Below are 27,711 nucleotides of genomic sequence, written 5' to 3'. Positions count from 1 at the left end.
GACCATGGCGAGGCCTGTTCTGAGTGGAACCAGTCCTGTTAAAAGTACTGTGTGGTCTTTGCGACCGTGCTGCAACTCAGTTTCAGGGTGTTTGCAATCTTTCTGTAGCCTAGAACATCTTTATGTAGAGCAACAACTCCTTTTGTCTTTCAGATCCTCAGAGAGTTATTTGCCATGAGGTGCCATGTTGAACTTCCAGTGACCAGTATGAGAGAGTATGACAGCGATAGCGCAAAATTGAACACACCTATTCCCCACTCACACCTGAGACTTTATAACACTAATGAGTCACATGAAACCGGAGAGGGAAAAATGGCTAATTGGGCCTAATTAATAGTTGAACAGGAACCAGGGGTATATACATTAATAGTTGTGTGTAGAGTTATTTTGAGGGGACAGAAGATATACACCGTTATTCAAGCTGTACACTGACTACTTTACATTATCTCAAAGTGTTTTCTTTAATGTTGTCCCATGAAAACATATAATAAAATACAGTATTTGCAGACGATAACTTAAATTTGCATATTACAGAAAAAAACTATGAGAAAAGAAGTGTGTTTTCATTACGTAAATCCTCAATGTGCACTAGACTGACAATTCATTGTTCATTCAAACATTATTGTCTATAATAATAAGAAAAATATGTTCAAATGTCTCCTTAATGTAATTTTTCCTCATAACATTAACTTCAAAATAACATTTTGCACACAGTCAATACACTGCTAGTGGCCTCTGTACTCTTTTAACTTAAGCCGCTTAGACATCGAATATGTTTCTAATACGTGTAGAATACTTAAAATAGAATGTTTATAGTCGTGACCTTGTCCAAATATTATGCTAAACGCGGGGGTGTCAAAGTCGTGCCATGGAAGCCCAAGACAATGCAGGTTTTCTTTCCAGCCGGTAACTAAAGCAGGTGATTTTAATGAGCAACACCTCCTTCAATTTGAGAGAAGGAGCTCATCAAATCACCTGCTGAAGAAACTGGCTGGAGCGAAAACATGCAGTGTCTCCGCCCTCCATGGCACGAGTTTGACACATGTGTGCTAAAGCAACTAAAACACGTTCTGATTCGCCCAGTAGTTTGGCCGGAAGTGACGTTATTCGATGCGTAACTGATGTCACGTTCGACGTTAGTAAAGATGGCTGCGCCCTGTGACAGGTCGTGAGTTGTAAAGCGGCTAGTCAGGAGACAGTAAGTTGTGTCTGTCACATATTAACCCATGAAAAACCATTTAACAGCATGTCGCCATGAAAGGACTAAGTCGTAAGATGGCGGTAAAAACTTGCACGCCAGTGTAGACGGTTGTGAAGAAATGTTGGTATAGTTGGAGCTAGAGGAATTAAAATGATTGCACCTACATGGACGCGACTGCCCTGTCTTGTCCGGTCCATGCCAGTACAGAGGACGTTGAGCCTCTTCTCCAGCTCAGGGCCATCAAACTGGAGTAAAGTGGTGTCTGACGCCGAGAAGATTGTGGGTTATCCGACGTCTTTCATGAGTCTCCGCTGTCTGCTCAGCGATGAACTCAGTAACGTAGCCATGCATGTCAGGAAGCTCGTCGGGACTCAGCACCCTCTACTCAACACAGCAAGGTAACACCAACGTTTCTTCTTCCGTTTTATAAGTCACCTGAAAATGCCTTATATTTGTATTTTCAGGCATTTGGCCATTTTTATACTTGAAAATGCTTAATTTAGGCCATGAATACAACTTGCTTAAATATACATATTTTTTTGGTAATAATAGATCGTATTCAACCATGAAACAGCAATCATAATCAACGATTATTAATGAATTTTTAATTAATTAATGAAAAACCACGATAGAGTAGTATATGACGATATATTTTACTGGCATGCTTTTATTTTGAAAGCTGGGTTTTGCCGGTTACAGGAAGTGCCTATAATGGCCCAGTTTTGCCAACGAACCAGAAGGTCCCAAGTTGCCTCATGTGCTTGTTCATAAAAGACGTGCATGTGGAATAGGCCTTGCTGTCAGTTTGAACCCACTTATACAAAATACAACAACTGTGCGTAGTTTACCCCTACTTTTGTTCGCAACATTGGGGAATTGTTGAGCGCGATGCGGTGATTTTTGATACGGAGAGACGATGAGTCTTGGTAAATGTTTATACACTCCTGATCAAAGTCTGAAGACTAGTTGAAAAATTGCTAGAATTTTCATTTTGCATATTTGGATCTTAATGAGGTTTTAAGTAGAGCTACAATATGCAAAAACAAGAAGGGGAAGTGAGACAAAAAACATTTGGAACTTGGAATTAAAAAAAAAAAAATGAAAAGGGTTGTTTCACATGATCAAAAGTTTAAGACCACAGGCTACGAAAGCCAAAATCTGCTCGAAAGTTTCATTTTCTGTCAGGCATTCACACTGTCATGCCCTCCTGATGGTAAAGCTAAGAAGCTTTCTCTTTTTCAACGTGGTCTGATTGTCGAGCTGCCTAAGCAAGGCCTTTGCAGCGTGCCATTGCTGCTGAGGTTGGACGTAGTACGATAGTCATTGTAAATTTTTTTGAAAGATCCTGAGCATTATGGAACAAAAAAGTCAAGTAGTAGACCCAAAAAAATCACACCTGCGCTGAGCCGGAGGATCTGATTGGCTGTCCATCAAGACACAGGGTGGTCTTCCACCCAAATTAAGGCCCTTACTGTTGCCGACTGCAGCGCAATAACCATCAGATGGCATCTGCGGGAAAAAACAAACTCAAAGACCTCGTCTCCTTCAACGCCACAAAACTGCACATTTAGACTTTGCCATTGAGCATCAAACATGGGACATTGAAAGGTGGAAAAAAGGTTTATTCTCTGATGAGAACAAATGTAACCTTGACAGTCCAGATGGCTTCCAACGTTACTGGCATGACAAGGAGATCCCACCTGAGATGTTTTCTACCCAGCACAGTGGAGGGGGCTCCATCATGATCTGGGGTGCTTTTTCATTCAGTGGAACACCGGAGCTTCAGGTGGTGCAGGGTCGTCAAACGGCGGATGCTTACGTGCAGATGTTGCAGCGGGCATCCCTCATGACTGAGGGCCCTCGTCTGTGTGGTAACAGCTGGGTTCTTCAACAGGACAACGCTGCTCGCTTGACTGAGGAAATTAAAAAATATTCACATTTGAGAGGCTGAAGTCAGAGGATAGTTACATATTTAATTTAAAAAAACTATTAATTGATTACCAAAATAGTTGTTGATTAATTGGGTAATCGATTAACCATCGATTAATTGTTGCAGCTCTAATAATTACCTATTTTTTGGGCCCCCTGGCAGTCAGGGCACCTTGGAATTGGCCTAAACCTCCTACGGCACCACGGGCCAATAGCCCCCATCATAACAAAATGTAAAAATTGACACTTAATCTATGTGATCAGCATCGGTATTGGCCGATTTCACTCATGGATGATCGGTATCAGAATCGGCAGCATAAAACCCTGATCACAGCATCCCTAGTTAGCGCTTTAGACAGGAACCGAAAGGGGTTCTGGGCTAGTGTGTATGTATGTGAGTTTTGCCATTAGAGCAATAAACAGTTGCAATATTATAACACGTTGTGTTCCGGCTCTGTCTACACAAGACGCAAACATAAGTTTTGACAGTTGACGTGTGTGTTTGAGCGCTGTTCATAGACAAATTCCATTGGCGAAAAATACGATTTACCCAAAATGTGTGGGGAAGTTGCGGGCATTGGACAAAGTTGCAAGGCCATGCATGATTTGTAGGGATTGGTAACATTTATGTATATTTGTGCAACTGCAACATTGCAAGTTCTTAACACACTTAATAACATATTAAAGTGAAGTCATCGCAATGTATCAGTTTTATTTGCTTTTGTGTGCGGCTTTTGTGTATGATTGAAAGTGATAAACACCTTTAGATGTTGGCGTAATTTGACTGAAAACAATTACTTTTGCTAAATGCACCATTCTGCAGTTGTCGACTTGGAGAATATACGTGTGTCTTTGAAATAGAACCCCAAGGGTGTAATAACCTATACGCCTAAATCTGATATGACAATCCTTTTGAGTGTTGTCAAAAGTGTGTGTGTGTGTGTGTGTGTGTGTGTGTGTGTGTGTGTGTGTGTCAGGGGTTCAGACCTCTTCAGTGTGACTCCTACTGTCATCTTTGTAAGGCTGGTTCATATTTCCCACTTTGTCTCTGACTTAGACACGCAGTAGATAAAAATACCTTTTAATAGCAGACACAGGTCCCCTTGGTGTGGCATTTCAGTTTTTCATTTCATTCACAAAAATTGCAGCTAAGCTACTGTAGCTGTTTTCCGAAATTTGCGGAAGTGTGCGGTGTGTTTGCACATCTAGAGAACAGTGGAAGATGGTGCAACCTCCAAGGTGGAGCACAATACGTTCTCGGACGCTGGCTGAAGTTGTTCTAATTCCAAATCAGTCATGATGTCAATAGCACGGATTTGTTCCAGACTAAAAGGAACCTGTCTGCGATTGGATGGCGGCCAGTCCAGGGTGTACTGTGCCCCTTGCCCAAACTCAGCTGGGATAGCCTCCAGCATACCCCCGCGACCCCAGTGAGGGAAAGTGGCATAGAAAATGGATGGATGAATGGCTAGCTAAAGTCATGCTCTAATTTGCGTAATGGGCCACGGTGCATGTGCATCTAATTTTTGTGGATGGCGTGGGAGATAACAAGTGAGCAAAAAACATGAAAGGCAAAACAAATAAGTTTAGATTTGCAAATGAAGGGAAAGGCTTCTTGAGACGTCATCTGTACTTCTGTGAAGAAGGTGTCGGACGTTTCGCTCCCAACGACAAGCGACATTCACAGACAGTCCCATTATAATGCAATTTTGAGCAAGGGCGAACAGGCAGTGCCAGATCTATTTGTGACGGGCCGCTACAAATAAATGCATGGATTGTATAGGAAACACTTCCGTATGCAAAGAGGTGTAGATTATGTATGACTATTTTATTATTGCTAAAACGACACATTTCGCCTAAGACTTGCACAATACTGTGACTGGGTCAAAAACTTATGGACGAAAAATATGGAAACTAGACTGGTTGCTGAAAAGAGGGTGAGTAATGACTAGAATATTGCAGAGGTGCACCTAAGGAAGGTAGTGAATCTCCAAAAAGAGGTTTGACACCGTTAGCGGAGCTCCCTCACTCTGACACTGTTAATGTATGATCATAGTACAGTAGCGTTCCTCGTGTTTGGCATCTGTATGTATATCTGACATTTGAAAATGCACTAAATTTGTTTTTTTTTCCCCATCTGGTGGATAATATTTTTGCAGGTTTTAATTCCCGTTCCTTGTAGGCTGGTGAAAGTTCTCGTGTCACACTTTCAAGAAGGATGCATGGTGACCTGTTGACAACCTTTTAAAGATGACAGCAGCCCATTTCTTTCTCCTCCATCTATGCCACTACCTCACTCTCTTTCTCATGCCATCCATGTCCCATTCCCTTGCACAAGACCAGTTTTGATTGATTGATGTATGCTGTTGTGGATAGTGACATAAATATTAATCATCTCCAGCCCTTAGGTCACTGGCCCATACAGACTTTCAGAGGACGACAGCTTCATATTATTTTCTCTCCAAGTCTTTTCTGTTTTGCACGCAGCATGTCCTTGTTTTATTGTTCTGCTGTGTAAAAACATTAGAGTGACCATAATTGCACCTTTTTAGTAGGGTGGAGAGATGGTGCTCCACAAAGTCAGCTCTGTTTTTGGAAAAAGCAGCATACTGATTTGCATTGCTTTAATGAAAGGTGCATAACTTGCAGGTTGTGCCTGTGTGAGGTGTGTGTTTTTCCATTACCACAACACTGAATCACTCATGTATTCATTCTTTTTTTTTTCCTTTTTCTTTTTTGCATTCTTATTTCTGCCCAGGCTCTTTTCCCACTATGGCTCTCTGCGTCCCCTCCCTCTTTTCATGCTCCATCTCCCACATCCACTCTGTCCTCCACCTCCCCCTGTGGTGCAGGGGTGGGTCTTAGAGCAGTGGGGTGCAGGGTTGACTGTGGTGGGTGGGAGTTGTGAGGTTGATGTCTGGCAAATGTGGGCATTGAGCAGTGGGGGTGTGGCCGCTTGTCTGCCTCGGAGCCCCTAACGAGAGCTTGATTCATTGCACAAGGAGCTCCCATAGGGACAGGATTAGAGGTGCTCTCTCTAAGCGCTCCCCCGAGACATTAAAACGATATTTAATCTAGCCACCACACAAACTGCGTCCATTGCGTTGTGTGCGCGCCTGTCTTTGTTTATGTGCATGCATTTCTGTGTTCACAAGAAAAATAGTTTTGAAGCAAAACCTGTTCTCTTCTAGTATAATCAGTCTTGTCACCCTTTTAATTGCCATACAGTATACTTTGTGTACGCATGACTGTCGAAAATGCAGCATTTTTTTTGTATGGTGAAAAAGTGTTTACCGTATGTGGAAAAAGAACATTTGTATTATTCACCTGACAAATTGAAATCCTTTAGGGGGAAAAAAATAAAAGTTAAAGTAGGGACTGCAACTAATGATTATGTTAGTAGTCGATTCATCTGGAGCTTGTTTTGATGACTCAAGTAATTGTTTAGGCCCTGAAACAAAGACAAACAGTTAGTGGTTTGTATCGTATCAGAAAGGAGGCAAAAATGTCGATCACTGTTTGTTTTCTAACGTCACAGCTGATGAGTGTGAATATCTTGTTTTGCCCAAAACACAATGATAATAGGTCTGCTTTCATGGAAGCATATGGACATTTTTAAAGAATCATATTTGAGAGGCTGAAATCAGAGGATATTGACATTTTAAAATCAAAAAATGATTAATCGAATACCAAAATAGTTGTTGATTAATTGGATGAATGATTAAACATTGGTTCATTGATTGCGGCAATTGTTGCAACTTTAAAATACAGTTTTTAGAAAAACTGCGCAAACCCGCTTAATAGTCAGGCTTGGTTTTGTTCATAAATAACCACATCACATTCAAACTCTTTAAATTATTAAATATCCAGTACACAGCTGCCAGAGGCCAGTGCTAAATCCAATGGAAAATCTGTTGGACGACTGGACATGCTGTACACAGTCTCACAATCTGACAGGCATGGAGCACTGTTCCATAGAAGATAGCAGTGGGAATCTCTCGCCTCCTCACGATTTGACTACGTTTCAGAGGGCTGCAGTTCGATTAGATTAGGGATTATCATTGCAGATCCATCACTCATGATTCAAATAATACATTTGCAAAAATGCCAATGCCAGTAGCACAAGCAATTTATAAATGTTTCACATTTTGGAAATGTGATATTTTGAAAGATGAGTAATTAATATAATACTAGCAAGTCAACCTAAGCACTGCACATACTGTAGTAGTAGTCGTAGTAGTCGTTTGTCCAAGTGGTGTTGACTTCCGCTGCAGTTCAGCATGGCACACGTGTCCATCTCACATTATTATTAAGCCGACACTATTGGTGTACACCTTTTTTTCATTCTGCCCGAGTGTTATTTTTCTTATTTTCATATGGAGTAAAACGATTGCTAGTGGTAGAGCGCTACTCCGTTCATTTTTTTTTTCTTTTTTTTTTTTTGAGGCAACAGCTGCTGCAGCGTACTTCTCTTCGCCTAGCTGTGCGGTACTCCTCAGCATGATTTTGCGTCAGTAGTGAAATGAGTTGTAAAGTTAGTATTTCCTCCTTGAGCTGCAACACTGCATGCTGGCACGCTGCTCTCTCTCTAGTAACCTGTCATCCGTGTATATTTGTATTTGAAAATAAGGAATGTTTTCTCAAAATGTGGATTTATTTTGGGGGGGGGGGGGAATGAAAGTTAAAAATGCAAATGGCAGGTTGACAGGAAAGAGTAAAATATGTGAGTTTGGGTAAAACGGAAGGGTTGAGGGAGGTACGTGCCTGTCGCTACGTTATTATGACATTTTTAGATTGTGTCACAAATTATAGTAGTATTATGTACAGCCCCAATTTATTTATTCAGATAGTCAGATGAACTTGCATTGAGCTGGGTATGACATTTTCTCACGAAGGACTGAATAAAAGAGTGAATGCTGCAGTAGAATCATGAGTGCTTCAACAAATTTACATTTTAAAATGATTTTCTACTCTAGTGGGTATGTGGACTAATACATTTAAAAAAAATCATACATATAATTATAGTAGAATAACAGTCATTTCATATCATTTTGATGATTGTCCAAATATATTTGCTTTCTTTTCCTCGCAGAGGTTTTGTCTATGACAGCAGGAACAACCTTCAGATGAGAGGACTGGTCGTCCTGCTTCTTTCAAAAGCTGCCGGACCGAGCCACGCAGCTTCAGATCTCTTAGCCCAGGACATGGTCAGTGGCATCTATCCCAGGTAAATCCACTCATGTGACTTTCACTAGTTAAGCATACGTAATGCTTGACACTGTGTTAAGTTAGTAGGCCCTTTTTGGAAAAATTCACTTGTTGTACTCTGACAATTGAGAAAGGCTTCCTCTTTCCCTTTTGTAAAAAAAAAAACAAAAAACTGTAAAAGTTATGAATTAATTTGCGTTTGTTTGAGGGAAGTTGTAAATAAGGGTGATTACATATTATTTTTCAAATAAAACAAAGACATTTATTTTACTCAGGTCAAATCAGGGTCAAAGTTGGGCAGATGTGATCACGTCGCTTGAGCTCGTTGCCTTCATGCTAATGAGCCAAACCACTTGTGTGTGTGTGTGTTGTGTGCAAGGAGAAATTGGTTGTTTTGTCTTTTTGTATTCAAATGAAAACTACCCAGAACTTTCCATAGTAGCATTGGAGACACTACCATACACACAGCAAAAGGCTGGAGCTTTGTGAATGTGCAATGCAAAGTATTGTAGTAGAAGTTAGGAGGGAAAAAGACGCTTGGAAAGCCAAATGCCACAGCCCTGTGTGGGAATATTAATAATGAGCAAGGTGAGCCTATCGACACAAGTTAGTATGCCAGGAGAGTTACTATGCCAAATTTATTCAAAAGGGGTAGCACCATAAAAGCGAACAAGACAAACGTGTCCACCTCAAACATATCCACCAGTTTTCCCATCTTGGGGGGGGGGGGACTACCGGTACACAGAGATGTAGACCCTTCGTCCTGCGGAACGGAACAGCACAAATTTGTGTGTGTTCACAGAAAGTCATCACAAAAAAATGCTGCTCTTTTAACATCGTTGACAAGCAAGCACTTGGCAGCACGAATTGCCTGTGAGAAAATACATCACACAAATGGCAATTCCACAACTTTAGAGTGAAAGATGACATGTTAAGGGAAATATTGCATTATTATATACAGTATCATCATGACATATCAAAAAATGTTGACAATATTTTGTAGCGTCACATTTGTGGGACAATAAACATTTCAAAATGCACTCTCATTGTTTTGTGACTATTGAATTAAAAAAAGATTGTGCAGTCATATGTCTTCATTGTACTTTTCTTAAAATTTATGTTAAAATCTTGTCTCATCTCCTTCTTGTGGACTCAATCTAGTGCATCGTCTCGTCTCATGAGTTGAGTGTCTCCTGACACCCCACAGATAGCTGGAACATCTGATCCTGGCCAGAAATGAACACTGCTGTTGCCATGTTAATTAACATTGGCAATAAAGTGTAAAAAAAAAAAAAAAAAAAAAAAGCATCAGACTCTGTGTTGATGTTACCTGCACAATATCACCTTCGAGCACTTGTTGCAGGTGGCTGAGTCTGCATTCATTTAGCACAGAAATGAGGCTCCGATCATTTTCTTAGTTTTTCGTCCCAGTTACTACTCTTTGTCAGAACCGATGCCGTTATGATACCAAGTTTAGGTACGCATCACTTTTCGAAGAGATGAGGATGATTCTGAGAAAGGTGAGGAATCAGACCAGAATTACAAATTGGTTAATGATCTCAAGGGAGTTGTGACCACAATCGCCAAGAAAACCACAGCTAACACTTGTGTGGGTGTGATGAAATATCGATACAGTATGTCGAACTATGGCGATATTTAACTCTGCCATGGATTACTGATATGCTCTCGCCGTGTATGTTTTTTTAAAATTATTATTAAAATGCAGACACTATAAACATCTTCCACCACTCCACCTCAGTGAGTCACCATTTTACATGTCGTCATCATCAAAATTGGGTGGAAGTCATAGAAGAAGAAAAGAAAGCAGCAGAAGAAGAAGAAACAAACAAATGCTACCCTGTGGCGGACTCGGGCGATGATGTTAAAGGGAAAGATGCATCAGCATAGTTGAAATCAAAAGTCGGGACTCACTTTGGCTTTTATAGCGTGGATGAGACAACACTGAGTTTGCAGGATGTAAGAAGTGTCTCACGAGAATAAGACACATGGGAGGCATGACAGACATGCACAGCCACCTCCTTCATCACCGCGCTTACAGAGAAAGCTGTACCGTAAGTAAGAGAAATGTTGAGTTTTTTATTCAGTCAAGAGGAATGTGTTTAGTTACGTTGTTTATTGTCAACATTGTCTTATTATCCGGGTCATTGTCTGTCTCTTTCCGGTGATTATGTCCCTACTACTATACTACGTGACTGTAAATATTTATTTTTGTTATGCTGATACTTAATAGATTTGATCTACTTGAGAGACATGTGATGTGATTTCTGGATGAGATTAAATTGCAGGGCAGGCCATAGTTTTCCATACATAGGAAAAATAATCATTCATGTTGGACAACTGTTTTTACTTGTATAATGTGCTCTATATGATTACCATTGTTTCGAAAACACATTTTAATACGTGTTTTCCACTGTTGAACTTGCATTAGCACAGTTGAAGTTATGCTTGTAGTGGCATTGGTGATACATTCCTTGTGGTGATTTATGTCTCTTATCTTCACTTGATAAAACTTGATGGCCTTCATGTGCCCCCCAAAATAGAAATCAAGACTGAAGAGATCTGGGATCTGATCTGAAATACAGTATATAAAAAAATCTACATCATCCATTTTCCTATGTATGGAAACGTAAGGCCACCCTGTACTGTCACTGTTGTCACTGTGCCACACACCTCAAATAAAAACCTGTTTTATATTGCACTAAAACTGTCTTGTTGTTTTTGCACCATTGCTGGTTGTCATCTCGTTAAAATATGCTGCAAAATATCTACCCATTTTCTGTACCGCTGGTCCTCATGAGAGTCACGAGGAAGCTGGAGCCTATTCCTTGTTGTTGTTCCTTTTTCACTTCCCGTTGACAGTTCTTCCCACAGTGGCTATTATTTCATCGTAACATAATGTTTTACTCACGTACCACCTAGTGACCACTGTAGAATACTGCACAGCACCAGGTGTCTTTCAATTCGTTCGACGCTGCGATATTTCAACCTCGATGGGACGACTGCAGTTGCATTTTATTAGTTGCTGTGGTAGAATCCAGGTTAACACTGCCAAGTTGTTTTTTTTATTTTGATGCATCCTGTGGACTGAACAGGAAGCCACTGTGGACACGTTTTAATACCGTGTAACTAGACAGCAGTAGCTGCTTTGCTTTTCACGGTGCTTAGCGATTAAAAGGAAGTTGACTAAACTACAACACACATGGCCATAAATGGACTGATTTTTCATCGAAATGATCCCTTTTGAGTCTCCAATTTTATGTCGACAAAAGCAGTCAACCATGTATGTCTACATTGTTGACTTAAACGGGCACTTTTTAGTAATAAGAACAACATGGACCCTGACTTCAGGAGTTGGTCGACATAAGGGAAACGGTTTATGCAGGTTCCACTGTATCTTGATCACAGTAATCGTACACGTGGTGTAAAATACCTTCTAATATCCAGTTAGTTGTCCACATGGTCGTCATTTATTCTATGAGTAAAACTTACATGTTATAGAAGTCAAGTGTTAGTTGAAATTTCCGGCTGTTAAAAGGCCTCCACTTTTTGGCTCAGGTCCTTTGTGCCTTTCTTACACACATCGTCGGGTAGCAGAATGCGGCTCTGAATATACAAATGGGTGTGTGCCAAGTGGTTTACAGAAGTGAGTGCTGCTGGGCTTGGCTTGCGTGTAATATGGGTGCATGAAAGGGTTCTTTCTTACTGCTGGCTGGCACAACGCTTGTCTGTTTGTAGTGGAGCAGTGTCTGTGTGCGAAGGTCCTAATATTGGAATGAATTGCCATAAACTAGCTACAGAGAAAGTACTCAAGCCTGGTCAACCCGTTTTGGTAGCTTGTTGTTTCACTCTCGCCTTGTGCTACCACTCGATGCTTGCGTCACTGTGTCACCCTGGATCACTGACTTACAACATGCATTCCCTCGCTGTAGTGTGATGGACAGCCTGACCCCACAAGTAGACACACATGTAGGATGACTTGATCGCCTCATTTATGCTTCCTCGCGCTCTTCCTCTAACCTCTCTCGGGCTCATTAGCACACCTCTGCTGATGGCGAGATGGAAGGTGGGGGGATGATTGAAACCTCTGGGGGATGGTGTCCTCCCTCCTGACAGGCAGCATTTGTAAAAGATTCTCCACTCTGCTGCCTGACACTGATGATTCACCAAAATATAGCAATGATTGATGGACAGACAGGTAGGATGGATGGATATGTTGATAGGTAGATAGGACATACAGATAGAGACATAGAGATAAGATATATGAGGCAGAAAGACAGTCAGAAGAATGAATGACTGTATATTTATATGCATGTCACTGAACACACCACGCTGTCTGATGGACAGTCTTCCTCTTTGAAGTCACACTCACATCTTCAAGGCTGTATTTGATGGTAAGGCAGACAGTCGAGGGAGGAAAATGGCATAGAACACTCAGGACGAGAGGCGTGGTGAGGGGCGTTCCAACTCAGCAAGATGGCATCCGTTGCTATGCAACCGAGTACCAAAGCTATTTATACACGGGCCCCCTCGCCCCCCTTTTTCCTCCCAAAGCCCCACAGCCACAGATCTGGACTGAGAGATAAGGTGTGGGATGTAGTAAATACAGAAAAAGTTGAGCTGAGATCCTCGAGGCTAAACTTTGTACTTTTGTTCAAAGTCAGTATGTGTTTCATCAAATTATTATTTTCTACTTTTATCGTTTTCAATGATCATTATGAAACACTACAAGCGTTTACTGAAGATAAAATGACAATAAAAATGTGTTACCATTTCATTAACACCATACCAGCTATCATTTTAATACCTTGAGTTTTTGATGAGGTTATTGTGGGCACTCTGGGGAATTAATCCACCTATATTAAGATGCTTGAAGCAATTTATTCATGAACCCGTTACACTTAGCTGAGCTAAAGCAGAACACAGCGGTCTCTTATAAAAAAAAAAAATCTGGCTTCCTGCTTTGCGTACGTATGCATGCACATTAGTTTTTTTTTTTGTTAGCAGCTAATGGTAGCGATTTGACAAAGTTCAGCTACTACTAATCATACAGCAACTATTGAATGTATAGACTAAAAAATACATGTTTTATGCAGTCTAACTTGTAATTGTAAAATATGCACCTTTTTTGTACAGTCTGCTTTTTTTTTTTTAAAAAACATTATTGGTAACATATGCTAGCCGATGGTGGTGCTCTTATGTTTTTGGTTGATTTGTTTGCAAGCTTCTGCAGGCTAGCATGAAAATGCTAACGCCATAGTTTGAATTAGGGCTGCACGATTCTGCAAAAAAAATGTGAATCGCAATTTTCTTTCTTTGAATTACACGTTTGAAAGAAATTATGCCTTTTTGTAATGATCATTATGATCATATTATTAGGCTCCTATTTATTAGACTGCTTGTTCTGCTTTAGAGAAACTTCCAATGGTCTTTCTGCTGTTCTCCATAGGACTTTCTCATTGGGAATAGAAAGATAAAAGTAATCCATCAAGTCAAAAACGTGACATGCTTGCTCACTGGACAGTACATTCACGCATGTAAGAAAGACCAGTCAAAAGAAAAGCCAATGAGTTAATGCATTTAGTAGTCCTAGAAGCCGATGAATGATAGCAGTTGGCATTGGCCGTCAGCATGTAGAACCAGGGCAGCAGTGCTAACTCGCCCTGGCCACTGACGTTTGCCGGGGGACGAGGAGAGCGAGAACGAAGTGTCGGCCATCATGCCGAATTGTAGCGTTTGTGTGATGCAGCTCATCAAGTGAAATTTTAAAAACTGCCATCATTTAGAAATTAGATTGCATGTTGGTGTGTTTTCAAGATTACCCTTTTTTTCTAGTTTGAATACATGTTTGAAGATTGTAACAACATTTTTTGGAGAGTCACAATAACATTCCTGTTGATGGATGATTGTTATGCACTTTTGTACCGACATCCATTCAATTCTCATGAAAGTAGAAGAAGTTACAGTGTATTAGTGCAACAGTTTGCATCATGTTAGAGATTTATTAGCACAACATATTGGAAGATAAATGCTCCTGTTGGACTAGTCAGTCCCGATGGCTGCTTTATCCCTGGTTATGGTCTAGCTGTCTCTTAAACTTGGCTACATTTTACAATTATATTTTAATGAGCCACAACTTTTTTGGTTTCCCCTCTTGAAAGCTGTTAAGATTTTCCATCCCCCCCATGACATCTTGATATCAAGCAACTGTCAAACATCTTTTCCACACATTTGAAGCTTGAACATATTAGCTTTCCTCAAGGGAGAGCATTGTGTTGAGTTGTAACACACACACAGAAACCAGCCAGACAATGGGTGTGATTGAGAAAAGCAAAATAGATCACATTATTGAGTGTTAATCACATCTATTTTTTTTTTAAATCTGACATTGAAAACTGCAATTACCTGGCTACATACAAGATGTGTGTGCGTGTGTGTGCGCATCTGTTTGTGTGTGTGTGTGTGTGTGTGTGTGTGTGTATGTCTTTGCAAGCAGGGCAGGCTCATCAGTTTCTCACTGTGGCAGAAAAAGGTAAGTGGCTATCAGGGCACCCGACCCTGCCTGGATGAATCCCTCCTGTCGCAGCACCGTGAGCTCCTTCCGTATGGATAGGAGCCTAATTATCCCCCACCAATGACTGAATCAGCATTTGATTATATCCTCCCTAAGGCTCCCCTGAAAGGCTCTATTCAGAGATGTGCACAATCAGAAATGGCTGTTTTATGCTAATGATAAATGTATTTAAATTTTGAACACAACCGCTCACCAGCAAAGCAAATGTATCTTCATTGATTTTAGTACAAGAATAAGCAGTGGTGTAATGGGGCATTGCTCTAATAAATAGTGGGGTAACTCATTCAAGGTGGATATTGACTATTATTTTTGGATGACGCAATTGGGTGATCATACTTGCTGCATATTTTCCCAGTAGGATGACCATCAAAAGCTTTCAGTGTAAAAGCTTTCTAAATGTCAAATCTCTGGAGTGCCTCTCCTCAAATCTGTTCGACCAAAAATAAGAGTTTTTGAAAGTATGCTTTTTATTTTTTGTCTTTCCTAGCCAGCGAAATTTGGCAGAAATCACAGAGTTGATCCACACAGCGTTCCTGGTGCATCGTGGGATTGTCAATTTGAAGGAACTGACTGTTTGTGATGGCCCATTGAAGGACATGGAGTTTGGGAATAAGATGGCTGTCCTGAGCGGCGACTTCCTACTTGCAAATGCTTGTACTGGACTAGCTCAGTTGAACAACACTAAGGTAATGTGTGTGTCATGAACAACAATGAACTGCACCTGTCAGTAAGAAGTACAGTGAAACCTGCTTAAGTCGTTCCCACTTAAATCGACAACCCAATAGCTCAAGTCCCAGTCCACCGTGTTCTTCTTATTACTAAAAAGTTCCCACGTAAGCTGATGTCGACAAACATGGTCAACGGCTTTTGTCGACATAAAAACAAAATCGGTACATATACTGTATGTCAATACGTTGACATAACTTCCTTATTGCTAAGAGACATAATTACTGTCGAGTTGCACAGCATTAAAACATAGACACAGTAACTGTTTGTTCAGTGCAAAGTAAGCTTAAAAAAAATAGCATTAGCCCAGGGGTGCCCGTTACGTCGATTGCAACTTTCATCTTTATTATTCTGATAACGGATAAACTACCTCAGCTGTAAAATGCCTATATCTATAACAAAATGTATCTGTCCACTTGTAGCCGCGTTATGTAGGAAAAAACAAAGTGTATTGTTTGATGGCTTTGGTTTGTGCCATTAACTCCACTACAGAAATCAGTGTTTTCCACACGTCCGCTTCTTAAACTATTATTTCACGATGAAATGGTAAATGTGCCCATCGCTGAAACCTTTTTAATATGTTGCCTGCACTTTGGCTGTGTTGTCTTTTGCAGAATCATTTTCAATTCTTGTCCATCGGTAATGTTTGAGAGCAAATGCTAACTGGATGCAATACATGCACTGTGTCTCATAATGAACGTTGCGTAGCTATTTTCACTGACATAATACCAGTACTCAGGTTATGTACGCAACTATTTAGGAATTATGTGTAATTGTCTTTATTGCCATATTGAATATAATTATGTCAACTACTTTGATTAAATTTTACCGGTTAGATTTGATATATGTTATGTTTTGTAGAAAGAGGTTGATCATTTTGACGTGTAACTTGTATGCTGAAAAACATAACGTACTCATAAATACGTACTTATTTAAAAAAATATATAGTAAATATATATATTTTCTGTATTTACAGTATAGTAGGAGGTAGATCTTTGGGACTTTGGGTCATTTTAAAAGTAGCTTGCAGGCTGAAAAAGTGTGAGCACCCCTGCATTGGCCACTGGAAGAAAGAACGGAGCATGTACGAAAGTGGTATTGTATGCAAGACATAAAATTACGAAATTATTAGATAAAAGTATAAAATAGAACAGCTCCTGTGCAGCTTACTCTGATCATCCAAATGTAATGTACTAAACAAATGTAATGAGGTATATTATGGTACATAATCTATTTATCTGTATCTATATAATATATCTTTACTCGAAACACTGAATCTAATGGAGTTCAAGAAATTCACCTAGCTGGTGAAATGTTATAAATAATGGTTATGTGACATTTAAGTGATTCAGGTGTTCTGGGGGAAAAAAACAGTGTAGTTCAGGCTGTGAGAAGACATTGAATAAAAGGGTTAATTGAAAGCTGTAAACCATCATCAGTGTGTATTCTTTATCAGTTGACCCCAACCTATTCTTGCCTTCATAACTCACACTGTCTTGCAAGCCTCTTCATCAGTTACTCTTTCCATTCAATAGCTTTTTAAAGTGGCTATTAAGCCACGCTATTTAAAGAGGAACGTTATAATAAAGCTTTATGTGAATTATAGTTGCTATAAGTCTTGCATATTTTGTTTGTGTTGATATTTATCGCATGCATATGGAGTCATTTTGTCTACTTTCTCCTTTTATACGTGTGGTTTCAATTAAAATAGCAGTGGACCACATGATTGACATTATTTTGTGGCTTCACTCCAGGAAGTCCCGTTTACGTTTGTTTGTCAACAGTCTAATTTGGGGAGTGGGGCAGAGGATAAGCCACACTCTGCACTCTGGTTTAGGCGGGTGAGGGGAGGTATTCATATGAAGTTCAAATATTTGTCAATAGAGTCCCAGGTCATTCACAAACTTTGCTTGAGAAATGTGAAAATGCCTGTTTAGACACCACGAAGCCTTCAAAACAAAAGAGGGAAAACAATATTGCCAGAAGATCACAGAGCAATTGAAGGCTTTGGGTGTGAGGCTGTGATGCAGACCGGTGTCATGGCCTTGAGAAGTAACCTATGCCGTTACTTGTGTAAACTGTAAAGTAATCTCGCGCGGCAGCTCCGGTTTCTTCCCTTTTGCAGGCCCTGTCGGCAAAACACGATACGGACAGATTTGGGAATGGAGTACGGCTGAGGCCGAACGAGAGCTTATCTGATACTTTCCAAAAAAAGCCCACCCCACCGGCCCCCACTTCCCAAGACAGGCATGGACACCAGAGTAACACTGTAGGCACATTGTCCTTTCTGCTCAGTGGAAGAAGCTCGAGTTTCCTCAATATTTTCCCCCGAAGGATTCCGTTACCCTCAGGGCACCGCAAGCATTAGCATCACCAGACTTTTCTGATGAATAAGGATGTCTGGAATGAGCTCAATGAGCTCTAAATGTGTCTTCAATTATTCCTACAGTTTCTGTTGTGAAAATTCAAATCAGCCTCTCATGTGACAAGCAAACAAAGAGCAGTGATTCTTGAAGCTAAAATGTAGTCATGCATGCCCCCTGTAAGAAGAAATTGGCAACTGCAGTCTTGAACGAAACAAAATAGGAAACCTAGTGTAGAGACTTGTAGTGTAGATAGACAGTGATCCCTTTGCAAAAGAATTGAATGTTTCAATAAAATGTCCTTACAGTATTCCAACAGGCCAGTAGAAACAGGGATAAAAGCTAAATGTGATCTACCCCTGATGGAACAAAATGCATGATGGAGCTCTGTCATTATTAGATTTGCTTCTGATGAATTCCTCAAACCTGTTGTTTAAATTAGAGCACCGTATGCCTCTTAGTCAGCTGAGGCAAACTGCATTATGTCTTGGATTCACGGGCTAACTTGTCAAAGTTGATCAACCTTATTTACCTCCGTGTTTCAGGTGTGATCAGCACTAATGTCTTGAATGACGCTTATTGATTCAGTGCACACTTCAGCAGGACATGATGATCATTGTGTAGGTCCTACCTGTGATCTTGGCCATTAAACATGTGTCGTCAGTTCATCCACCTGTTGCCATGTCATTTATGTTCTTGATCTTTGTATTTTCTCTTTGGGGAAGGGGGGGCGTTTGAACCTGAACGTATACTTTGCTTTATGTTTTTGTTTTATTCCACAGGTTGTCGAACTGATCTCCAGTGCCATCGGTGATTTAGTTCAAGGAATCTACTCTGAGAATTCCAACAACAATGAGGTAAATAACGGTCTTTATTAATAGTTCATGGAAGGAATGCGCTTGTAAGCAGTGATAACAGAAAATTATATTTTTTACAAGGTGAACTAGCACACTCTGCAAGCATAGACCTTCACCAATGCTTCAGTCTTTCTCACCTGCTAAGTCAACAAGGTAACAATTACAATCCAAAACAATACAGTGGAGCCTGCTTAAGTCGGTCCCACTTATGTCGCCAACCTGCCTGTGTTGAACCACTCATTAATTCTCGGTCCACCGTGTTGTTTTTATTATTCTAAAAAGTTCCCAATTAAGTCATGTTGAAATTCATGAGGACTGCTTTTCTCAACATACAATTTGAGACCCAATTTATACACGCACACATGCATGTTATAAAGGCATTTTAGTGATGTTCGGAGTGTCCCTGAATGCATCTGGTGTTCTTGGAATGAGAATGAGAAATACTGAACAAACTAGAGACGTGTGTGTGAGTTGGAAATACTGTACATACTGTATATGGTGTTGGAATTGTACTGCTGTGTGTGTTCAGGTCAGAATCTAAAACAGTGTCAGGCTCTGTGTGACTGTGTGAGGATGCTCCACTGTGCTTATGACGACGGAACCGTGTTAGTATACTAAAAAATGTAAAGTAATTAATGAAATATATTAACGAGTTATTTTTGACAGCCCTAATTATTTTGTATTATTTAATTGTATTTATCACAAGATTTTTATTGTCACAAAATAAAAATGCACAAACGGGCTGAAATTGACATCAGATTGTGTTTTATACACAACAGGCACGAAAAAAGTATTCAACACTGTTTCCCCTGCTTAGTCCATCCATCCATCTATTTTCTATGCCGCTTATCCTAATACACCCTGGACTGGTCGCCCTGCTTAGTCAGTGTTTGTATATTTTGCAGTGTTTTTTCACATGGTTTTGGCCTCAAACCACTGTCGTCTGTGTGTCATGACCCTCGAAGTAACTGCACTGTCACTGGAAGCCCTTTTAGGAGAATCACGCATTTGCATTTGATTGCTTATTACGCCACACGATGCTCACTTGCAGCATTCTGTGTGTGCACTCGCTAACGCACCGCCTCCCCCCACTGGGACAAAGAGACTGAATGCCTGACGAGAGTTCACTACCTCCGTTCATTCGTCTATAGAAGCAACATGCCGAGGTGTTGAGACAGATGCACAGAGTGAAGCCTCTCGTTATCCAACCTGTTTGGTAGAGAGAGTAGGAAAACAACCACGCATGCACATGCCAATATATGGAGCCCGGCAAAATTATCAAGTTTGTTATTTATCGTGTGGTTCATTGATTATCATAACAGGCCTAATAACATAACCCTAAGCTCCCAGTATGCAAACGCCTAGTCATCAACTTTTCATGAATGCAAGAGGTTTACTTAAAAATAACATTTATTTTCATAGATTTTGGATGTTTCATGTTTGAATTAATGTAATTATTTAATATGATTTTGAGTGTTTGAAGTGGAAAAATACCAGGCCCAAATTATATATGTGTTTTTGCATAACAGTTGGTATCTTTGTGTGTATTTCTCAGCTTTACACCGTAGTAGAGCAGTGGTTCTTAATTATTTTCTGTCATGCCCCCACTGGGGGACGGAAAGGTTTTCACACACCTCCTCAGTTTGAAATACCATCGAGAAACGAATATTTATTTATTTATTTATCTTGTATATTTATTATCTTGTACATCTATCATGTACTGAACAGACTGAACTTCAAACTGAAACCAGGAAAATGCAACAAAAGGGAGAGCAGTGAAGCATACAAGCGTATACAAGAGTACGCAGAGTACGACAAATTCATGCATGTTGGCAGCTCTGTACTAATATTGAAAGTCCTCGCTGCCTCTCACGCCCCTCCCTGACAGATCACCGCACGGGGGGCCCGCCCCACTATTTGAGAAGCGCTGTAGTAGAGTAATTCATACATCTCAAGTTGTCCCGGTGTGTCAAAGCTGTGTTATCCTTGGTCATTGCTGGGCAGTGAGAACTCGACATCCATGCCATCACATCCATGTTTTTCCTAGGAGAATAATCTCAGCGCAGGTGTGGACACAGCAACGTGGGAGGAGCAGACATTCCTGTCTCATGGGGCACTGTTGGCCAAGAGCTGCCAAGCTGCCATGGAGCTGGCGCAACATGACAAAAAGTCCCAAAGATTGGCCTACAAGTATGGCAAACACCTGTCTCTTGGTCACAAGGTTAGTTCAACATTTTAGATGATTGTATGTTTTGCAATTCTGACATTAAGTGACAAGATAACACGGATTTGCCAGCATCAAATATTTAAATACTGCACAGTACCACTAATAGTACCACTATTGGTTATCATGTGAGCCACTGTTTGACCCCATTATTTTGCATAGGAAAAACTGTATACAGTGAAATCTTGGTTTTCGCTAATAATTATCCAACAGGTCAGACGAAAACCGAAGCATAGGAAAACCAAGGCGGTTTTTCCCATAGGAAATAATGTACCTGTAGATCCAATTAATTTGTTCCTGACACCCAAAAATATGAACAAGAATACATTTTGTTGAGAATAATTATAGTTACATGCAGAAAACAATGTGAAATAATTATAAATGATGAATGGATGGAGGTTATTGACTTCCCGTACATCCTGGCAAGATGAAAGTCAATAGTGTTTCTCATCTTCTTGATCAAATTGCTGGCACTGACAACTTTATTTTGCCCCATGGTGGGTTACTTTGCAGTTTCACTTAATAAACAATTCACTGACAGTGAGTCAGCAACACGTAGGGTCCACTGTATTATAGCAATGTACTTTTTCTGTTACACCTGCTCTTGCTGTCGCTGGCTACCTGCAGGCTTGAGTAACTCCAGGGGATTCCAGCATGTCTTGATATCAATGAGTCGTCGTAGCTGTGTTAGTCACAGGGCCGTCCATCATGCTGCTCTTTAACAAGGCCACCTGGAGTATATCTTAGCGTCATTCAAAATGTCATCACTGGGCTTGTTAAACTGCCCTGCCTTCCTCCCTGCAGCTCAACTCTGACCTGCAGCCATTTGTGAAGAGCAACATGGGAGAGCAGGTGGCCTTCAGCTTTAGCGCCGCCCCTGTAGTGTTTCACCGTCACATTGTTGGCCAGGAGCGATGGCAGCAGCAACTGCATCAGGTACTATGAGGTTGGCCCGTGACACCAAATGCAGCAACTTATAAGAGTTTCAGATCATTTGTTGGCTGCGACTGCGACTACTATTACCTAACGTTTCCTTTCTTTTGTCATCAGGCAAAAACAAGAAACCAACTTGATTATTCAAAAGTAAGCCACATTGTTTCCTTTTTCCTCAAAAGAAGGCAACATAATCAAAGCAACGAAAGAGTTACTGAACAATTTTACTGTAACTTTCAATGTCAGTGCAATATAAGAGGAAGAGGGGAACCATGGGTTGCAAGAAGAGTGGGATGCTCCAGAGGAGGGGTCTGGTGGTGTTTGGGAGGGTTATCTAGTCCTGTCTGAAACCAGAGCAGGATAGATTAGTTACCAAGGCCTATTTGTGGAGGAGACATTGAGGCTCGAAGACGCATTGTGGGGCAATCTCCTTCAGCTGGAAAGGGCACATGGACAGAAGTTTCATGGAAGGAGAAATGATGCAATGGGGGTGATGACCTTGAGCCCGCAATGTTTTTTGCACAAAGCTTAAAATCTGTCTTTGTGAATTTACCTTCTACATCAGGAGTGTCCCAAGTGCAGCCCCTTGTTAGAGAGTAGAAATCAAATCAAATCAAAGAAAAGAAAAACACAGGGAAAATGAAGCAAAACAGCACAATGTAAAGAGAAAAATCTAATAACTCAGAACGCAAGGCTTTGTCTTTCAGTATTTATAGTGGAACCTTAGCTAGTGTCCACCCAGGTTAGCGTGTTAAATTTACGCCAGAATTGTGCCTTGGTTTGCATAAATTTTTCGGTTACAATATGCCGTGTGTCTTGTCGTGTTGGACTGTGTGAGTAAAATCTCCTTTGGGCATTTCTGTGTGCATGTTGTCCCCATGCATGGGTTTTCTCCGGGTACTTCGGTTTCCTCCCACATTCCAAAAACATGCATGTTGGGTTAATTGGTGACTCTAAATTGTCCACAGGTATGAATGTGAGTGTGAATGGTTGTTTGTCTATATGTGCCCTGCCATTGGCTGGCCACCAGTCCAGGGTGTACCCCGCCTCTAGGCTCCAGCATACCCTTCGCAACCCTAATGATGATAAGCGGCATAGTAAATGAATGGATGAATGAAATGACGTGGTGTGAAGACAATTCTCCATTGCTCTTCATACCATGGTTAAAGTGTGAGTCAGATGTTCTGCTACTATTAAAGAAACTAGTGTTAGGTAAGTAGATGTTCAGACATGTGTGCAATCTCTTTTAAAATTAATATGTTCTGTTAATTTGGAGCTGTTAATACATACCAATATATAATCCTGTCCTGTCTTATCTTTTTTTCCCAATCAAATTTAGTAAAAATGGGCAGATGTCAGACATAGTTTGCAAATGGTGATAAATCATGATCAGTTAATTTGAAAACCATTTTCTATACCCGCCTATTAGGGTCGCGGGTATGCTGGAGCCTATCCCAGCTGACTTCGGGCGACAGGCGGGGTACACCCTGGACTGGTCGCCAGCCAATGGCAGGGTACATATAGACAACCATTCACACTCACATTCATACCTATGGACAATTTAGAGTCTCCAATGAAGCTAACATGCATGTTTTTGGAATGTGGGAGGAAACCGGAGTACCTGGAGAAAACCCACGCACACACACAAACAAACTCCACACAGACGGATATTCGAACCCAGGTCTTCCCGATCTCCTGACTGTGCCTGCGTGGCCAACATGCTAACCACTAGACCACCATGCAGCCCATGTGAAAACCACGATTAATGTAATTTAAAAAAAGTAATCATTTGACAGCCGTAATTGTTTTATGTTCTGTCTCTGTATTTTATGAAACAGCACTTTACTCGACCCATGTGCTTGGATTGAAAAATTGACAGCTATTTTTTTTTTTTTTAGAAACTTATGAAAGTGGATCAGGGCCACACTGGATAGAGAAAAAAGTTGAAATATTGAATATCATTACACTCGCAGTAATAAGTATTGAATTATATTCAACAGCTTAGCATATCTTGACCTACACTTGAGTGATTTTACTGTTTGATTTTGCAAAGAAAAAAAGTTAATACCACATTGGCCCGCCGCATCATTTAATTTTGTCTTTATGTGGACCTTTTTGAAGAACTTTCCAGAAATCCTAATCATCACAGAACAGAAAGGGAGCTCCTGCTGCAGTTGTCGAAGTACATGCATTTACCGATTGAAAAAGAGACCACACACGTCTGATTTTCATGGGAGGCATGCAAGGGAAACCTTCCTAAAATAATAATGCTAATAATGTACAAAAGTTTGCCACAGAACACCTAGATCAGGAGTGTCAAACAACACTGAAGAAATACAGCTTGATTAACTGTGTAAATTTACTGTCTCCTCCAAATAACTCGACACGCAAGCATTAATGTCTCAACCACTGGCAATAAAAGTGACATATTACTACTTTTTTTTTTTTTTAATCAAATTGAGGATAACTAGTTTAGAATTTGCATCTTTGTTAAATGAGCAAATTTGTTGCAAATGGCACCACCTTTTAGATAAGTACTTTTATTGATCTTTTGCTGGAAATCATTTTGACACAGCAGCCACATTCAGTGCCCTGTTAGTAAGAGTAAAAATCAAGAGTAGCAAAACAAAATGAATCAATTTATCAGTTGTTTTCGGACAGAAACCTATTTTCCCACATGACTGTACGTGCTAGGTGTTAGGCTTGTTAAGGCTCCAGCAGGAGTTGATAGAATAACCGTGTGCATACGCTGCATCACATACAGTAAAGGAAGAATAGGTGATATTTGGCTATTTTACAAAGCAGATGGTATGAAGTGAGAGTGCAAATAAATCTTCTAAATGAAATATGCAGTCAGAGTGAGGATGAGCTGAAAAGCTGCTTTTTTGAAGAAGAAGAAATGCCCACAGGGCTTACCACCTCTAGAATTTATGAGCTAAAAGAAATGCCGCAACATCAACAGCAGGCACAGAGAGACATCCAAATCACTATGTGAATGAAAGTGCTTAGTCTGGACTGATTAAATGTATTTTCTACATTTCTCATGCTTGTGTGAGTCTGGCCTTGCCTTTTTTGTGGATGTAAATGTTCATGTTGCCTCATTGAAATGAGGCACAAAAACAGAACTGTACTGTACAGAACTGGGGACAAGAGCAAGGTTAAGACAAATGTATTGTGTTTTGGTTTAGTGAGGTTCTTACTTTTGAAATGATAATTTTGTAACTATAACGGCCATGATTATTGTTTTTGTAGTGGTTCACAGTTACCCTGTAAGTTGTGTTCCTCTGCTGAGCGGGTTTGTTTCCAGCTGGAGCGCAAAAGGAGCGACACAAACGTGACAAGTTAATGTGTGTTTTGATCTCTTAACAGCTCGTGGCAACGGTGAAATCGGAGAAAGGCGTGAGCTCGGCGGTCAACTTATGCTGTTACCATGGCAACAAGGCTCTGGAGGCCATCCAGGCTTTCCCCTCCTCAGAGGCTCGATCCGCCTTGGAAAACATCGCCTCAGCCGTCACCAAATTCTGACCTGAATTCACTGAAATGCACACATGACTGGTGCTACTCCAGGGCAAGTACATGAGCCACAGAGGACATGACACGACTTAAAAATAACAGAATTAAAAAACAAAATGTAATTTTAAAAAGAATTTAATCAAGCCAGGTGCTCTCTGATGGACTGGATAAATGTCATGTGCTGCAAGAGCATTTTTTTTATTTATTCCCAAAATAAAAAATAGCTTGTTTCAGCGTCATGCTGTGAGTTACTGCCTGTTTTGGCCTGCATTTTAAATGTGTTTATTAGGGTAGAACTTGGAAACGGGAATACCCTAGAACAGTGGTTCTCAACTGGAGGGTCGGGACCCAAACTAAAAGGACATCAAACTATCTACATGAAACTACATCAAACTAAAAGGTCCAGGAGTTGCAAGAGTGCTTGTTGAAGATATCAGCAAACTGGATGCATATTAAAGATCATATTACTACATACATTACTACTACTATATTACTACTATTACAATAAGCATAATGGAGGAAACACCCTACAAGACAGACCAATGCAAAGAGAAGGACTACATTCCATAGCAATAACCTCGACATAATTCATAAAACGAACTCTTGCCACACCAGTTGAGAACCACTGCCCTAGAACCTCCAAAGTTGAACACCTTTTTTTTTTAGCAATCTTACAGGTTGTACAATTGCACCGCCGCTCGCCCCAAAGTCAGCCAAGATGGGCTCCACCTCATCCATGACCCTGAACAGTGTGAGCGTTGACTTTGACGCTGAATAAATTTGAAAGTTCCTGTGTAGTTTATAAAAGAGAACTCAAATTATATGAAAAGTCTTGCAATTTATTTATTCTCAGGGCATTGAATCGATCGCAAATGGACTGTTCGGGTTGTCTTAGAAGACGTTTCACCTCATCTGAGCAGGCTTCATCATGCTCAAAGACTTAATAGGACAGCTCGAATCTGAGGGGATGGTTTAGGATCCAAGTATTTATTGTCTAAGGTGGAGAGAGGGACGCTCCAACCAAGAATGCATTCACTCTTTTGTGGTGCAAAACAACAGTCGTTGGGATACAGTAGAGTGAGGCCTCAAACTTGAGCTGTCCTGTCTGGTCATTGAGCATGAACTAATGAAGCCTGCTCGGATGAGAGGCGAAACGTCTTCTCAGACAAACTGAACAGTCCAGTTGCGACCGATTCATTGCCCGGAGAATACAATGACCTGGATGAATGACAATATTCACCAACGATTTATTATTCTCATGTAAAAAGCAAGCGATGCTTTCAGCTGCACACTTGTTGCCAAAGTGACAAAAACCCAAAGTCCGGTTCTCCCAAATACGTCCATCTGTTTACAAAACAGAAGTGTAAAAACGGTTAGTTTTTCAAATGCAGTTTGGCATGATAGTCCATCCGTCGAGAAGGAAGGGCACATGTTACAGTATCAGGAGTAAAGCCATCCACGTTGCCTTATTATGTCTGCCCCTGTGCCTGTGGATGTGATCCAAGTCAACTCGGGCAGGGAAAGGTCACACAGCCTCGTCTCTTGGCCCAGCCAGCCAGAACATTTAAGCTCCGCCAAGCAGTAATTATTAATGAAGAGACGTGAACAAATGGACAGGAAATGCAGAGCTATTGATTGGGCTTGACTGCCTTGCTCTGAGCTGTGCAAGCTGGCGCCAGCCTGGTGGCCTGTGGTTTGCTCAGGCCGCTGTCTGCAGCGAGGGGCCAGCCGAGGTGTGAAACCATGCAGGCCGCTGCTGGCAGCTGGCAGTCACAGTCAGGCCATACCTGAAGGACAACGATCAGGAGTCCGTGTGACAAGATGGAAGATGCAGAGGTGACTTAATAACGTACAGTAGATCCCCATAAAAAATGCTAATAAGCGTTGCACCCAAAAAATGCCTATTTCTGATGTTCTTCACACACTTATTAAACTCATTTTAAATTGTAAAAGGTATACAGGAGGTACTCACCACTAATGATAATATGATAAAGAAAGATGATCTGAAAAACTGATGGAATTGGATTCCCAGTATAGCCTTAAGCCTTGTCGTCAGTCTACCGCGACAACTGCACTTCCGTCTCCTATGGCACTGCCTCCATCTTCCTCTGAAGCAGCTGCTGGGTCCTCCTGGCTAGCAGTCCGAGATGATAATACAGTGTAAT

The 27,711-nt window shown here is 40.8% G+C and overlaps 1 protein-coding gene across 1 annotated transcript; it reads left to right on the top strand.

The window, feature by feature from the left end:
• Window positions 1-1,134: 1,134 nt before the first annotated feature.
• pdss2 (prenyl (decaprenyl) diphosphate synthase, subunit 2) lies at window positions 1,135-26,478 on the top strand. The gene is made up of 8 exons (XM_054797393.1): window positions 1,135-1,599; window positions 8,223-8,357; window positions 15,418-15,616; window positions 18,802-18,876; window positions 20,924-21,097; window positions 21,905-22,036; window positions 22,151-22,183; window positions 25,403-26,478. Exons 1-8 carry the CDS (start codon window positions 1,352-1,354, stop codon window positions 25,556-25,558), a joined length of 1,152 nt encoding a protein of 383 aa, XP_054653368.1. The 5' UTR covers window positions 1,135-1,351; the 3' UTR covers window positions 25,559-26,478.
• Window positions 26,479-27,711: the final 1,233 nt, after the last annotated feature.

Source organism: Dunckerocampus dactyliophorus, chromosome 13 (assembly GCF_027744805.1).
Source record: "Dunckerocampus dactyliophorus isolate RoL2022-P2 chromosome 13, RoL_Ddac_1.1, whole genome shotgun sequence".
Classification (NCBI taxonomy): Eukaryota; Metazoa; Chordata; class Actinopteri; order Syngnathiformes; family Syngnathidae; genus Dunckerocampus; species Dunckerocampus dactyliophorus.
Note: the sequence above shows the minus strand (reverse complement) of the source record. Positions and strands in the feature narration are given on the sequence as shown.

What these genes read in the sequence shown, in the direction of transcription:
- pdss2 (XM_054797393.1), top strand. Translation starts at nt 1,352, where the DNA reads ATGATTGCACCTACATGGACGCGACTGCCCTGTCTTGTCCGGTCCATG. An exon ending in CTCAGTTGAACAACACTAAG is followed by an intron (nt 15,617 to 18,801) that starts GTAATGTGTGTG and finishes TTTATTCCACAG; the next exon opens with GTTGTCGAACTGATCTCCAG. An exon ending in ACCTGTCTCTTGGTCACAAG is followed by an intron (nt 21,098 to 21,904) that starts GTTAGTTCAACA and finishes TCCTCCCTGCAG; the next exon opens with CTCAACTCTGACCTGCAGCC.